The 15,292-nt window shown below is 42.2% G+C and overlaps 1 protein-coding gene across 1 annotated transcript in view; it reads right to left on the bottom strand.

The window, feature by feature from the left end:
- The window catches only part of SLC35F5 (solute carrier family 35 member F5), a 1,937,586-nt gene that overhangs the window by 1,522,982 nt on the left and 399,312 nt on the right, over positions 1–15,292 (bottom strand). The window contains exon 3 of the mRNA XM_044074930.1: positions 10,044–10,178. Within this exon, the coding sequence (XP_043930865.1) occupies positions 10,044–10,178 (135 nt within the window). The remainder of the gene's footprint in view (positions 1–10,043; positions 10,179–15,292) is intronic.

Raw genomic sequence — 15,292 nt, 5'->3', positions numbered from 1 at the left:
AACTTGCTGTATCAAAAGAAAAATAAAGTTTTTGTTTCCCCAATGTGTTTGCAGTACATAATGAGAATTACGATTTGACCAAATATATACCAATGTAAACTGTTGGGTGTTTTAAAACAAAAAGGGAGAACTGTTATATAGACAATTTTAACAGTGCATGTATACTTTTGTTTTATGCCGCGGTGGTACGGCGGTAGCGTTGTTACCTCACAGCAAGAGGTTCTCCCGTTCGATTCTCGACTGGGCTTGGGAGTGCCTTCTGTGTGGAGTCTGCATGTCCTCCCCGCGGCTGGGTAGCATTCGAAAGACATGCGTGCGTAAATGGGCATGCCTTCATTGAAGGTTGCACATCGAGCCTGCACCTCGGCGTTTTGTAAAAATCTACTGCCAATCATTAGCAGACTGGAGTTCCGCAGTGGCAACCCCTTACCGGGAAAAGCCGAAAGACAAACAACATGTATACTTTTGTTTACTAGAATATATGTGTAGTAAAAATAACAGTGCATGTACACTTCTGTTTGCTAGAATATATACAGCAAAAAAATTGTTATTCTGTTTGCTAGCATATATACATTAAAGGGTTAAACTGTTCTTGGCTAAAAAGCAAGTAAAAAAGCATCCAGCGGTATGTAACATGATTGTTCAGTGTTTGATACTTCGATGAAAAATGCTGATAAGGATAACTCCTTAATTCTTGAGACCCAGGTGCAAGAAATGAACAACTCCCTACTGGGTTGGAGACGAGGACAACTTCCTAGATTGTCACACAATTCACCTTGAAACAGAACACAAAGTAACTTAACAGACTGCATGACTTCAGAAAAATTCCAACGGTATTAACAATAACTGTTCTCATGGACAGGATCTGAATTGCACAAGAAAAAGTGTATACAAGGATAATAAAATTGAATGGTGTTATATCTTATTTCTTGTTAGATCTGTATACTGGAAAACGTCATCCATGCTGTCTGAAAATCTTTATCAGAGACATTAAAAGCTGCAAGCTGTATAGTATTTTGTGTGTCTGCGGACTATTAACCTCTTTAGCACTATGTTATCAACTTTGTGCAGTACTAATAAAATAACTTTTCTATGAAACAAAGTTCAGTGCATTAATCAGACTTTGGTTTCAGCAAGCAGCTACAAGGCACCAGCAGCACAAACATCTGCATTTAATTTTTCAAACTCTTTGGTACTGAAAGTCCTTCAGAAACCTTCCTGAATGGTTCCAAGGTACTTGGAAGCGAAGAAGGTCTTTTCTTACTAGTGGAAGAAGAGGATGATGATGAAGTGCTGACTTCAGATCTAGACCCAGAAAAGGCCTCTGACATCAGATTTTAAAAAAAGTCCCTTAAGTATCAATTAATTCTTACACTCAGTAAAGTGTACGGGTAGAAAAATCATGACAAACTGAGCAACTTTCTTTTAAGTGGACTTTCCCCAAACAATAGACACAAAGGCTATGCCCGTCAGAGTTGAACATTTTACCCCTGCCATTTCTGACACCTTTTAAATCCAGAGGAGCCTTTAGAAGATTTAGCTGGAGAAACTTCTTTTTCAGCCATAATGCTAATAGTCTCACACACACAATTTGGCAGAAAAGGATAGAAAGATCTTATATATATATATATATATATATATATATATATCAAACAGAATAAGAAAAGGAGTAGGAAATACCAACAATGGTATTTAAGACATAAGGGACACACCAACAATGGTATTTGAACTACCAACGCTGGTATGGAAAGCAGGAAAAACACATACTCAAGCTAAGGAGAAGCTAAAACGAGAGGATCAGGTAGACAGTAAGAGAACTATTAGGAAAAAAATCAAGCAAAATATTCAAAAGATTTTAAATAGGCAAAGAAATTACTTAACAAGCCAAGGCTGGAGATAAAGGTTGACTGCATCTGACACCCAAAGTGGCAAATGAGATCCAAGGTAATTTTGAGAGAAGCATTATAGGTACAGCCTGGTTCGAGAATTTGGAAGGCACGAGCTGAAGTAAACAGCAGAGTCGGTTCCAAGGCTCGGAACAGAGCCCACAGTCAAGGACTGAGTGAAGACAGACAACATCAGACCTTATACTTTCTAGCATCTAAAGAAAGATGGAGGTTTGAAAGGCCAAAATATGAGATGCACAGTAGTGAGCTTATAGTGCCAACATACCAGAGGTATAAACTTTTTTACCGTACCACTCAACAATACACACACCAAGGCTAGCTACAGGAGGGGTTAATAAGTTCTGGTGAAGACCAAAGTGCTTTACTGAAAAAAAAAAACTATATGGGAGGAGCTTGGACTTGTACGTCTCAAAGTCATGGAGTTATTATATGCTCTGTGGTATATTTTAGGACATTTTTCTAACATTGTGATCATGTACATGCCATACTACCCATCACTGAACCTCTTATATAGTCTATGTCAAGAATATGGAAATGCATACAGATAAAGCAACCTGGTTTACCTCAAGACAGCATATATCATTATTCATTCATATCAATATCACTGCTATTTTGTAGCACCATATTAAACTGCAGCAAGCTGTTAATACTGCTGCATGAAAAATTATAGCAGGTTAGGTGTGCCATACAAACTAATAATAAAAATCAAGCAACGCATTTTAGCTCACTTCACCATTGGTGACTATAAGAGAGCTGGAGGAAAAACTATGCTACGGTCTTGTGGGGCACTAGGCCCCAGAAGTCATGGTATTTTAGATGTGCTGTGGTGCACATTAGACTATTTAGCAGTCGTTTGGTGCATTGCTGATCACAGGACTTCAGATAGGTATTTCATGGGGGGGGGGGATCGACCACTTTCATCCACAGACTGCCTCCATACTCACCAATTATAGCCACTTTGATGGTGAGCTCCTCAGTGCAACCCCCTGTCCTATGTGGGCAGTGCGTTCACACTGATCCAGACTCACATAAGTTGCTTTTTATACTAATGTTATTAAACAAAGACCTACTGTAAATCATCTATGTAACCTACAGAACATGAGGATTTCCTGACTAAATTCTGGTATACAAAAATCAATAAAAATACAATAATTTAAGGGGATTTTAGCTACCCAAACTTACAACAGGGTTAACTACCTCTATCTCAACTGAAAATACCCAAGTATTAATTGACTGTGTGTTAAAAACAGGTTGAAACAAACAGAATGAAATCAAAGTAAGGTTTACAAGATCACGGACATCATCCTGACAAACCTAGGATCTTTCTGTTTTTCACCCACAGTAATACCCTCTGTATTTAACACAGGTCATGATACCACCATCTTTACCCAATAGTAAAATTCAACTCAACCTTGAATAAAGACGTGTATCTTAGAGGTCACCAACAGAAGCTACAATGCATTTTATATTATGAATATGCATAAAACAATGTCCCCAGTGACCAAAACAAAAGTAACCAAACCTTATTTCAATTCAAAATAAAAGGTAAGATTTGCCTTTGTACAACTTACACAGTAAATCAGCTATCTCTGGGCTGGTGTCTGTGAACCACAAGGTCTTGTATTTCTGTTCAGTAAGTCTAGAAATGCTTTCAAAACAGTATGAGCTTTCCTAATGACTTGTGGGACTTTAAGGGCAAAAAAATATCAAACATACCCAATAAAATTTTATCCAGCAGTATTTATAGTATGTACCTTAGAAAGGAGAACCTGAAGACTGTGAGAATGAACCCTTGTGATATGCAATTATGAAACTTACGGCTATATTCATCGAGTCTGAAAATAAGAGAAGGGTTACTTGTCTAGTTTGTATTTCTGAAGGGCTTTCCTAGATGCACCAATGGTGCTGAATGCTCAAGCATGAACTTTAAGTCAAAACTGATACTTCCATATGTCTCCAGAGAAATCTTCAGTTCTTAAGTACTAACCTTTTATTACCTGTATCAGTGAAAGAATAGACAAGCTATAGTGTGCCTCTAGACCAGAAAGAGAGCTTGGAGGGGTACAGAACTTAGTTTTCATCACACAAGGAAATCTGCTGTTCAGCCGCCTGCACTTTTAACACTACTCTGAGAAAAACAATTGACAGTCCATCATCTTTGCCACAGAAGGTACCTATTTGACTTTGGTGCTAATTTCTGTTGATGTTTCCCTAGCACTGATGAAACCAGCTCTGTTCCTCAGCACTGGAAGTAAGAAATCAGAAGTAGCAGCATTTGAAAGTGAAGACATCATAGGAAAAATTCTAGAATCTCTATGTCAATGAAGGCACTCTTGATACACTCTGCCTTTTCTGGATCTTTTTAAACTTCAGACTCTACAAGTTCAAGTACATACTTCTTTAGCATCACAAAAGACGAGCTTCAAGCATGAGTTCTCTCAAGGTTCCTCCACTCTCAAGTATTCATCAAAATATTTTGGGGGAGATGAGTTAAGAAGGCCACAAAGCACTCCAACAAGGACTTATCAGACTAAGGTTTTCTACAAAGGAGAGTATGACTATGTCCATGTCCCAGATATACGGGCCTTTGGGTTTTCCATGCCCAGTTCCCAGGACCCATTCTTTTACAGCTAATTGGCCCATCCAAAAATTTCTACTAAGATAGTTTGGCCCCTAACTAAGCAGAGAGCTTTCTGCTGGAAGAAATAAGAACTCTAAGATATGACCATCCATGGCCGCACTAAGAACCTATCTCTATTTCCAGAGTGTGGGCCTATCCAACCCCGATGTAGAGTAATCTAGAAGGCTTGAGCATGAAATAAATGCCTTCACCCAGTATGATACCACAGTACAAGTACAAAATGATTGACTTTAATTGGCTAAGCTTCTGGTGTCAAAGTGGATCCAGTATCTGTCGGCCTGGGACGACATGATCGACAGACCACGATACTTTGCCAGAGATGGTCTGCACCTGTCACCCCTGGGATTCAGGTTACTAGCTAAGGCTCTTGCCAACCCCTATTGTGCCTTTTTTAGGCAAAGTTCAAAGGACAAAACCACCACCGTAGCAGTTACAAGCATGCAAAATCTGAAGGTAATGCTACTCAATGCTAGAAGTCTAAACCTCAAAATGCAGTCTCTCGAGGCACTCCTAAAAATGGAGAACATGGACATCTGTGCAGTAACTGAGACCTGGTTTAAGGCTCCAGAGAGCACCCCTGCAATACCAGGCTGCAACTCTTACCACACCTTTCGGCCATCAAACCAGGACCAAAACACTAAAGGTGGAGGAGTGTCCATATTCACCAAGGATATTCACACCACCAGGCTAGTTGTCCAACACAATGCGTATGAAATTCTCCAGGTGCAACTAACACTAGGTAAGACTGCAATCCGAACTGTAGCTTGCTACAGATCCCCCACCCATGCCCCAAAATTCTCACTACATCTTTCTACACATACTGGAAAATATTAAGATACAACAAACACCCTAATACTGGGTGATTTCAACTACTCTGCCATTAACTGGGAAAACTACTCGTATACCAACACCTTTGCCCAATGGGTTCTTGGAATTCATAAATTCCAATGCCCTGGATCAACTAATCCACAGTCCCCCACCAGGGGCTCCAATATCCTAGACCTGGTCATTACCTACATGGGAAATCGATGCTCCACACCTATGATCACCCCCTTGTCGGTCAGGTCTGACAATAAGCTAATCACCATTGGCTTCCACATCCCACCCCCACCCCCCAGTAAGGAAACCTCCATAAAAAACTTCTCCAAAGCCAACTTCATGCTACTCAAGTCAGAAGTGACAAACTTCACGACACCCATGCAGACGGGAACTGAAAGTTTGACTGCTGAATCCTACACTGAGGCAATATACAAGCACATCCACTTGTGTATGAATCATGCCATCCCAAATAGAACCAAGATGCTCTCCTCCAAAAAAAGGAAGCCAATCTGGTGGTCCCCTGCCATAAACAAACTTTACAACAAAAGGAAGAAACTGTTGCAGAAAAAGAGGAAAATCCCAGGATGCAAAAAACTCCCTTACCAGCCTCAGTAAGAAACTGAGGTCCCTCATAAAATCCTCCAAAGCTAATTATGAAAATAAAATTACCAAAGATTCCAAAGACAAACACAAGGCATTCTATAGCTATGTCAAGCATCTAAATGGCAATGTTCAGACATGCTCTGAGCTGCAACAGAATGGTATTAAATATACTGATCCCAAGGATATTGCCAATATCCTGGCAGATCGATTCAGTGCCAACTTCACCCCCCAATCCCCTAAAGGGCCTATCTCAATACCAAAAGATTGCCAAATTCCAGTAAAAACAGCCACACAGGTACAAACCGCACTCTCCAAAGCTAAGAATACAGCATCCATGGGACCAGATGACATCCCGGGCTGTGTACTACATGAACTACAAAATGAAATGGCACCTCACCTAAGTGTCATGTTTAATCATAGCCTCACCTCAGGCTTAGAGCCCACTGAGTGGTGCACAGCTGCAGTTATCCCACTCCACCAGGAGGGATCCACCTTGGATCCTGGGAACTACTGCCCCATCAGTCTGATGAGCCTGATCCGCAAGGCCATGGAACGTATCATCATGGAACTTATAAACAAAGACATTGGCAACCTTCAAACACTGGACCCCACCCAGTTTGGGATTGTGAAGGGCCGATCTTGTCTCCAGAACCTAACTGACTTCTTTGAATCAGTCCCCAGAGCTGTGGACGAGGGTAAGGCGGTCCACACAGCCTATCTGGACCACGCCAAGGCCTTCAACACCATCCCCCGCTCTGGAATCATAGATAAACTTACTAAGCTGAGCATTAATCCCAAAGTCACTTGATGGGTTGCCAACTGGCTTACTGACAGAACCCAAACTGTAAAAGTAGCTGACTCCAAATCCAGCTCCAGACAAGTGGAGTACCTCAGGGTTCAGTCCTGGGACCGCTCTTGTTTGGCATCTACTTCTCTGAAGTACAGGCCAACACTAAGAGACTCTGCCTAACAAAGTTTGCAGATGACTGCAAACTGGGAGCCATTATTGAATCCCCAAATGATGTGGATATTCTACAAAAGGGCCTTACAGAAACAGATGCTTGGTGCCAGAGCCATGGGCTCAAGCTCAATGCCAAGAAATTATAGTTATTCCCCCTTTGGGAAAAAACATGTACCCGTGAATTACCACATAGGTGGCAGTACACTAAATATAATAACAGACTTAGGGATACAGGTGGACAGTGAACTCACCTTTGATAACCACATTGCCGCAACAGTCAGGAATTCCTTCTATGTGGCACACCTCATCACCAAGGGCTTTTTGTCCAGAAAAAAGGAGGTCATTGTCCCACTGTACTCATTCCTCATTAGACCCATTTTATAGAATACAACGCCCCATTTGGTATGTACCTCTTAAGACATCTGCAACAACTGGAAAGGCCACAGAAATACCTCACTAAAAGAATCACAGGCCTAAAGCAGATGCCCTATGCTGACCGTCTAAAAACCTCCAGCTATACTCTGTCGCATATCGTCCACTCAGAGGCGAACTCTGCTTAACACACAAGGCCATGTCAAGCCCCAAGGTGTTGGACATGCTACACTTAAAGTCCCAATCCCTCAGAGCCACACACTCCAGGGATCTAAACCTTGTCATCACAATGAACAAAACATGCTAGAGGGATAGGTTCCTGACCCAGAGACTCCCTAGACTCTGGAATAGACTGCCCATACATGTCAAGCAGAGATCCTCTTTGGCCCTCTTCAAAAGGAACCTTGACAATTGGATGGGAGATAGGAAATTCAGCCTGGAGATCATGTCAGTCACCCTGCTAGACAGGGAAATAAATATTGTGGGACGAAATAGCCAGGGAATTGTTATGGCTAGGCTTGTATTAGGCCCTAGGGCCAATAGCCTAGTACCAACCTATGAACCTATTAGAGGTTGGGCAAAGAGGCTTCTGTCCTAAGAAAATGCTCACCACAGGAGGCACTGGGATAGGAGAAGCCTACACAGGGAATACTGATGGTGCTAACTGGGTTCCATAAGGTTGTGTTTCCACACCTACTAGCCCAAGTCTCATAAGATGTCAAAAAGCTGACGTGTGAATCCAAAGCCTCTCATTCAGGCCCTTTCTAAATCAAGAGGACCCAAAAAAATCCTTCCGTGTGCATCCAGCGAGCACTACTAGAACTGGGAAAAGCAGTACTTAACCCTGACTGCTAACCTGCACTGGCAGACCACTTCAAAAGGTCCAGGCAATACAAACATAGTTAATCTGCTCAACTGTAATACAGGAAATGTGGACTTCTCTAGAACTGGCTTGTTGGAACTGGCTTGTCGGGGCTGTACCTCTCACAGCTTTTTTTAATGACTAAGGACAGGTGCAAACTCATCCTCCTTAATAATCCAGTAAGAGTTGGCAGCATGCAAAGCCACCCAAAAGCCTAAAAGGTGAATGCACATTGGAAAAGGTAATCTAGCCGTCCTATTTCTTTGCTCTTGCTCAGTGCTCCAGCACTGGCCTCAAAGTACATGATTAATTCTCCTATCAACCCCTAAAGTAAAGCACCTTCAACTGCCAATTTCACAGGCTTCTAACATTTCTCTTTTCTAACTTTAGATAGCTGGGCTGAAATGTTGGCACTACTGACGAGGCTTGAGGTCATGCTCCTCATTCATGTAATAGAAATAGTGTCAGAGTGGACAGCAGCTCAATTTCTGAGAGCAGGACCACTTATAATGCATGAACTTCTTAGTACTAAACAGAACTCCTCTATGAAGAATTACAGTTTGAAAAAAACATCTACACTCCAAGCTCAGAAATACCATGGCAGGAGGTAAAATGTGCCCTCAAACAAAGGAAGGAAGAAAGGAAAGAGAAGATGTATTCAAGTTGAGGACAGAAGATGAAACCCTAACAACCATCCACTACTCAAGCCCCCCCCCCCCCCAATTCACACTACCTGAATTCTTAGCTTGAAAAGTTTCACAGCAAGCTCATTTAGAAGAATTATGGGGCTACAAACAATACCCTTTTTGCATCCATGTATGGGTCATGGAGAAGCAAGTCAGATAAGTATATCCAGTTTCACTTTACATCTCCATCTGCCATACCTCCATATCATTATGTGCCTGCTTTGTCTCTGACAATTACTGTTAGAGGGGTCCCCATTATCTTAGATTGTATGAATTTATGCATCTCCAATGCTCAGTTCCATTATTTTATATCCTTAAAAAAGGGTGTCCTTGATAATTTAGCAGCTTCCTCTGTAATTAATCCCCCCAATTAAATTCCTCCATTGTCAAATTTCAGTATTTGAACATTTTCTGAGCATAGCACTTCCTGGATATAAAGAACTGTGAACTCTCTCTGCCGACTAAATAGGTTACCACCATCACCACCGATGCTAAATAGGTTACCACCATCACCACCGATGCTAACATAACTACTTTCATTGTTTTTTTTACACCGATTTTACTTCTGTTCTGGATCATAAGGAAGCCACAGCCTATCCCAGAATTCATCAGCATAACACTGTTAAACCAGGACAGGATGCTAGTCCGTTGCAGGACAGTACATGCACTCTCATGCAAGAGCACACATACACACACAACATGCAAAGGCAATTTAAAAAATCAAGTCACCTGTAGCATGGTTTGGGGAGTGGGAAAAAAACAAAACACCTGCCAAAAAACTCCCAAACATTACAATGTAGATTCTGCAAAGAAGGTACCCCCAATCAGGGTATCATCACTTAATCACTGCACCACTGTGCTGTCTGCATCCTGAAATTGATCAAGGCCCAAGTATTACAATCTACATGCAACAATACTCAGTTGATCTCATCAGTATAAGGACGTTAGTAAGCCAGTTAAGGCAGACACTGCTCCTACGACCTGCTGTCTCATTCCAAAGTATTTTCTTGATATACGATTAGTGAAGTCAAATTTTATACAAAACTCTCCTTACATTATAAGTTATACATTTCATAATCAGGTTCAAAATTGGTCTAATTTGTATTATAATCACAGACTTGAAACTTTGTGTTTAGAATGTAATCAAAATACTGATAATTTAAGCAGCTTAATTCAGAAATAGTCCACTTACCGAAGTAAGTTCAGAAGAAGCCACCCATATGACATCAACAAGAAGCAGAATGACTATTCCAAGAGCCAGTCGCTTACGCTGAGAGCATGTACTGCTCTGGGAACTCATCCGGTTCATGATAAATATCCACACCATCTGTAAACTGTCAAAGTGAAAATCAGTCCAAAATTTTCACATAGTTATCATTGAATATTAAACATTCTATACTGTATACAGCTAGGACAGCTCAAGCAAAGCACTGAAAGTTTCAGCTATGTATGATGACATAAAAAGGGAACTAGATATCATCTGTCCCCAAAACACAAACTTATTTCAGACTAATCCAGCAGTGCAAGTATATTTGTACAGTACTACCCAATATGGAATCCATCTGACAAACATACATATAAAACGTATTCTTAAATATAAATGACAGTTTATCATACAGTACTGTAGAATGATCCTGTATGCTTCGAAAATGACAAGAAGTCTGCAGACTGACAAGCTGACTTTTTGATTCAAGGCTGCATTAATTAAAATCAGTTTTTAAAAAAAGAAGTTATGTACTCACCATAACGTTCCATCGGAGTAGTTATACTTAATTTTTCTGCAACCTGTGGGTATTTGGATCCGTATCGGATCCGAGCCGGCAACCTTTTTTTCTAGCATCTGCTCCAAGCTCCTCCCTACCCATAATGAACTACCCATCTCCTACTTTCCCTCAGATCAAGTTTGCTGCAACTAATACCATAAGCAACAAAGCCCAATGAACCAAAACCTGTAAAAACAGGACAAGGTCCGGTAGATGGAGGGAGGGAAGGTTGAAGAAAAATGAAGTATAATTACTCAGACGGAAAGTACAGTTTTGTACCTACCATAAATGTAGATGTTCGAGTGTTCACCCTGCTGCAGTCATCACACTTGGGTTATCCTGTCGTCAGGCGGTCCCGCAGTCGGACGGATTTCCAAAGTCTTGGTCCGACGTCGGTTGCTGTCACCTCATCCCTGACGTCAGTGTGCCAGGGGTACATATATTGCAACCGACGCCATTTTCTTCAGTTTTTCTTGCCCCAGATGTCAGGTGCCCCCAAAAGGGTGATCCAAATCAGTACCAAAAAGTGAGAACACTGTACAGACACAAAAACCCTTCAGCTATAAGCAAATACATCAGTAAGGCATAGCAGAGGTTTAGCCAGTAGATCAGAGGGGTTGGAGGGAGGGTAACCTGGACTGCAGCAGGGTGAACACTCGAACATCTACATTTATGGTAGGTACAAAACTGTACTATGTTCATCGTGTTACCCTGCTGCAGTCATCACACTTGGGTTGAGTCCCAAAGCAAAGGTAGGGTGGAGGCATTATAGAGGGTTAGATGAGGCAATGAGTCCCTGCAGAACTGCAGTGGCGAAGCCTGCCCTGGACTTAGAATAATAGGTAAGTGATAGTGTTTGGTGAAGGTGTGTACAGAACTCAAAGTTGCAGCTTCTAAAATTTCCTTGGTAGGAACTCCCCTGAGAAAGGCTGTAGAGGTAGCTGTTGCCCTGTTAGAGTGGGATCTAATGGTAGGAGGAACTGGTTTCCCATGATGGGTATAGCAGAATCGTATGCAATGGGCTATCCATTTAGAAATGGTTTGCTTGGAAATGGCCCTCCCTTGAGAAGCTGTAGCATAGGAAACAAAGAGCTGGTCAGTTTTTCTGAAAGCTTTAGTTTTATCCAAGTAATATCGAAGCTGCCTGTGAATGTCCAAGGAATGTAGGAGTCTCACCTTTGTTCTGTGGGTTGAGGAAGAAAGTGGGTAGATGGATGGTTTGATTTAAAGCTACGCTGGAAACCACCTTAGGCATGAAGGAAGGATTAGTTCGTAGAGAAACTCTGTCTTGATGAAAAATGAGGAAAGGTTCCACTGCCATAAGTGCCTGTAATTCTGAAACTCTCCTAGCAGAAGTTATTGCCAGGAGCAGGGCAGTCTTCCAAGATAGGAACTGAAGGTCTGCAGAAAAAGCTGGTTCAAAGGGAGGTAATGTTAGTTTTTCCAGAACAAAGTTGAGGTCCCATGTAGGTGTAGGAGCTCTTCTAGGTGGTCTAATGTTCTTTGCCCCTCTGAGGAACTGCCTTAGGAGTGGATTTGAAAATAAAGGGGGATTCGTGTCGTAGTGAGCTGAAATAGGTGAAGCATGGATTTTAATTGAGGAGAAGGAAAGTCCTTTATGCAACATCTCAGCTAAATACTGCAGAATGTGAGGCATATGAGGCTGAGTTGTATCTAGGCCTTTAGCTTGGTTCCAAGCAGAAAACCTTTTCCATTTGTCCGAGTAAGCCTTCCTGGTGCTTGGCCTCCTGGCTTCTAGAATAACATCCAGAACTGCTTGTGAAAGAGGGGCTGGTTGGCTGCTTAATTGATTTGCCATGCAGCCAGGCTTAAGGTTTTGATCTGGCTGTGTAGAATCTTGCTTGTCTTGCTGTGTGAGCAAATGAGGTATTTGAGGCAATATCCATGGTGGACTGTGAGCCATATTCTTCAATAGTGGGTACCAGTGCTGGCGTGGCCAGTCTGGGGCTATGAGAATCATTCGAGGTTTCTCCTTTTTGACCTTCAAAAGAACCTTTGTGAGAAGAGGTAATGGAGGAAAGGCATATGCTGTCAGTTTTTTCCAACTGAAGGAGAGTGCATCCATTTTCCAAGCTTGTTGGTGGAATGTCCTTGTACAAAATTTTGTTAGCTGGTAGTTTTGAGGACTGGCAAATAGGTCTATATTTGGTAGACCCCATCTTTGAGTTATCATTGCAAATATTTGTGGATCTAGCTTCCACTCGTGGGGATCTTTGATGTTTCTGCTTAGGTCATCTGCCAATGTGTTTTTCTGTCCTGGCAGGAAGTGAGCTTGTAACTGGACTTGGTAGGTCAGAGCTGTGTTCCATAAGATTATTGCTTGCCTGCAAAGAGGGTAGGAATGTGTGCCCCCTTGTTTATGTGCCACATTACTGTGGTGTTGTCCGTCTTTATGGCCAGTTGTCCATGTTGTAGTAGATCCTTGAAGGCTGTCAGAGCTTTCTGTACAGCTAGCATCTCTTTTTGGTTTATGTGCAGTTTTCTTTGTTCTGCAGTCCATAGGCCTTGAATGCATTGCCCTGCCATGTGAGCCCCCCAGGCATAGTCTGAAGCATCTGTTGTGATAGTTTGCCTGGGTGGGGGCAAGGTGAAAGGCTGACCCTTGTTGAGGTGACATGCCTGTGCCCACCATAGAAATTCCTGTTGAAGGCAGGGAATGAGAGATATCACTGTGTCCAAGCTGTGGCTGTGTTGAGACCATACGCTTTTTAGATACCATTGTAATTTCCTCATATGCAGTTTTGCAAATGGTATTATCAGAATGCAAGATGCCATGAAGCCCAAAGCCTGCAGAATTTTCTTGCAGTTAATTGGGTCTTTGTTGCCATTGTCTTGAAATATTGAGTCAGTTGTAATTGCTTATCTGGTGTAAGATAAGCCATCTGGGGCGTTGGTGTCCAAGCTGGCACCCAGGAATGTCATTTTTTGTGAGGGTACTAGTTTTGACTTCTTTTCGTTTACTGTGTACCCCCAGACAATATAGTAGATGCTTCACAAAAGTCAGATGTTGTATGAGAATGTCTTTTCTTTCTGCTTGGATGAGGCAGTCGTCCAGGTATGGATATATTTGAATTCCTCTTTGTCTGCAGTATGCAATTACTGGTGCCAGGCATTTTGTGAATACTCTGGGCGCAGTAGATAAGCCAAAGGGCAATGCAGAGAATTGATAATGGGTTGAACCTGCAATGAAACGGAGGTATCTTCTGCAACTTTGTCTGATAGGGACATGCAGGTATGCCTCCTTGAGGTCCAACGTTACCAGACATGCTTCCTTGCCCAACAAGGGAAGTAGCTGCTGTAGTGTTAGCATCTTGAATTTGGGAACTTGTAAGTAAGTTTTTAGAATTGAAAGGTCCAGAATTGGTCTCCAAGCATTTTCTTTCCTGGGTACTAGGAATAGTCTTGAGTAAAATCCTTGGCCTTGCTCTTGAGTTGGCACCCTTTGAATGGCTCTCATGGCCATGAGAGCTGTAATTTGTTTTTGAGCCTCTGCCCTTTGATTTTGTGGCAGGTTTGGCATTCTTCTTTTTATTGGCAAGGTGTGAAAGTGGAATCTGTATCCTCGTAAAATTATGTCTAGGACCCATTTGTCCTTTGTGACCTTGTGCCAGTTGTCTACAAATAATGCTAGTTTTCCCCCCAGGGGGGGCTGACAAGAGAGCTTTGTTTGGCCAGTTGAGGTGCAAGTCATTGAGTTTGTCTTCTGGTGGCTTGAGACCTGTCTTCTCCTCCCTTCTGGGTTGGAGTGGTCCATTGGCGAGGTTTATACTGAGGTTGAGGTTGTCCTCTGCCCCTTGGGCGCCTGTATTTACCCCTCTGAGGCCTGTCAGTAGCTGGAAAGGACCAATGTTTGGTTGGCCAGTTTCTGCTGAAGCGAGGGGGTTGTACTTGTAGGAAATCTTTGACTGTCTGCATTGATTTTGCCTTATCTTCCATTTTCTTTAAAACTACTTCTGCTTTAACACCAAAAAGAACATCCTGCTGCAAGGGAGAAACTAGTAAGTTTTGCTTTAACATGTTCAGGCAGACTTTGTTCCTTTAACCAGGCACGCCTACGTAGGAAGCCTCCAAAGAATCAAACCCACATTGTAAGGTATGTTTGCCCACCTGCTCGGTGGCGTGCAACAAATCGTGTACTTCTTTCAATTCAGATTGTTGAAGGAGGGTTGTTATCTTTTGTTTCAACTGAGAGATCAGAAATTGCTGATACTTAAGCATATGAAATTGACAGTTTAGAGCTCTCATAGCTAAAGTGGCTGAGGTGTAAACCTTTTTCCCCCCATCTGTCTAGTGCTCTTGAATCCCTTTCAGAAGGCACTGGATTTTTAGCCATGGAAGCCTTAGCCCCCTTGGGACCCTGTGAGATAGTCTCGGTCAGCTACTGGGCTTTTGTAAAGGAATTTATGGGAATCAGGTACTCTGTAGTATCTGTCAGGCTTGGCAGAGAGTCAGGGTTGAAACTGGATTCTAAATAAACATCATCCACAATGTCCAAAACAGGAGGGATGGCTAGAGGTCTGTGCTGGGGGAGTAAAAGAAACTCTGAGCCTTTTCTTGGAATTAGAGTAATCCTGACCATCCCAGTGAAAATGTTCCCTCATAGTGTGTAATGTTTCCCCAAAAGAGTAATCTTCTGGAGGGGAAGCTGAGGGGATAG

Source organism: Protopterus annectens, chromosome 6.part0, assembly GCF_019279795.1.
Source record: "Protopterus annectens isolate FY-2018-M chromosome 6.part0, PAN1.0, whole genome shotgun sequence".
NCBI classification, from domain to species: Eukaryota; Metazoa; Chordata; order Ceratodontiformes; family Protopteridae; genus Protopterus; species Protopterus annectens.
Note: the sequence above shows the minus strand (reverse complement) of the source record. Positions and strands in the feature narration are given on the sequence as shown.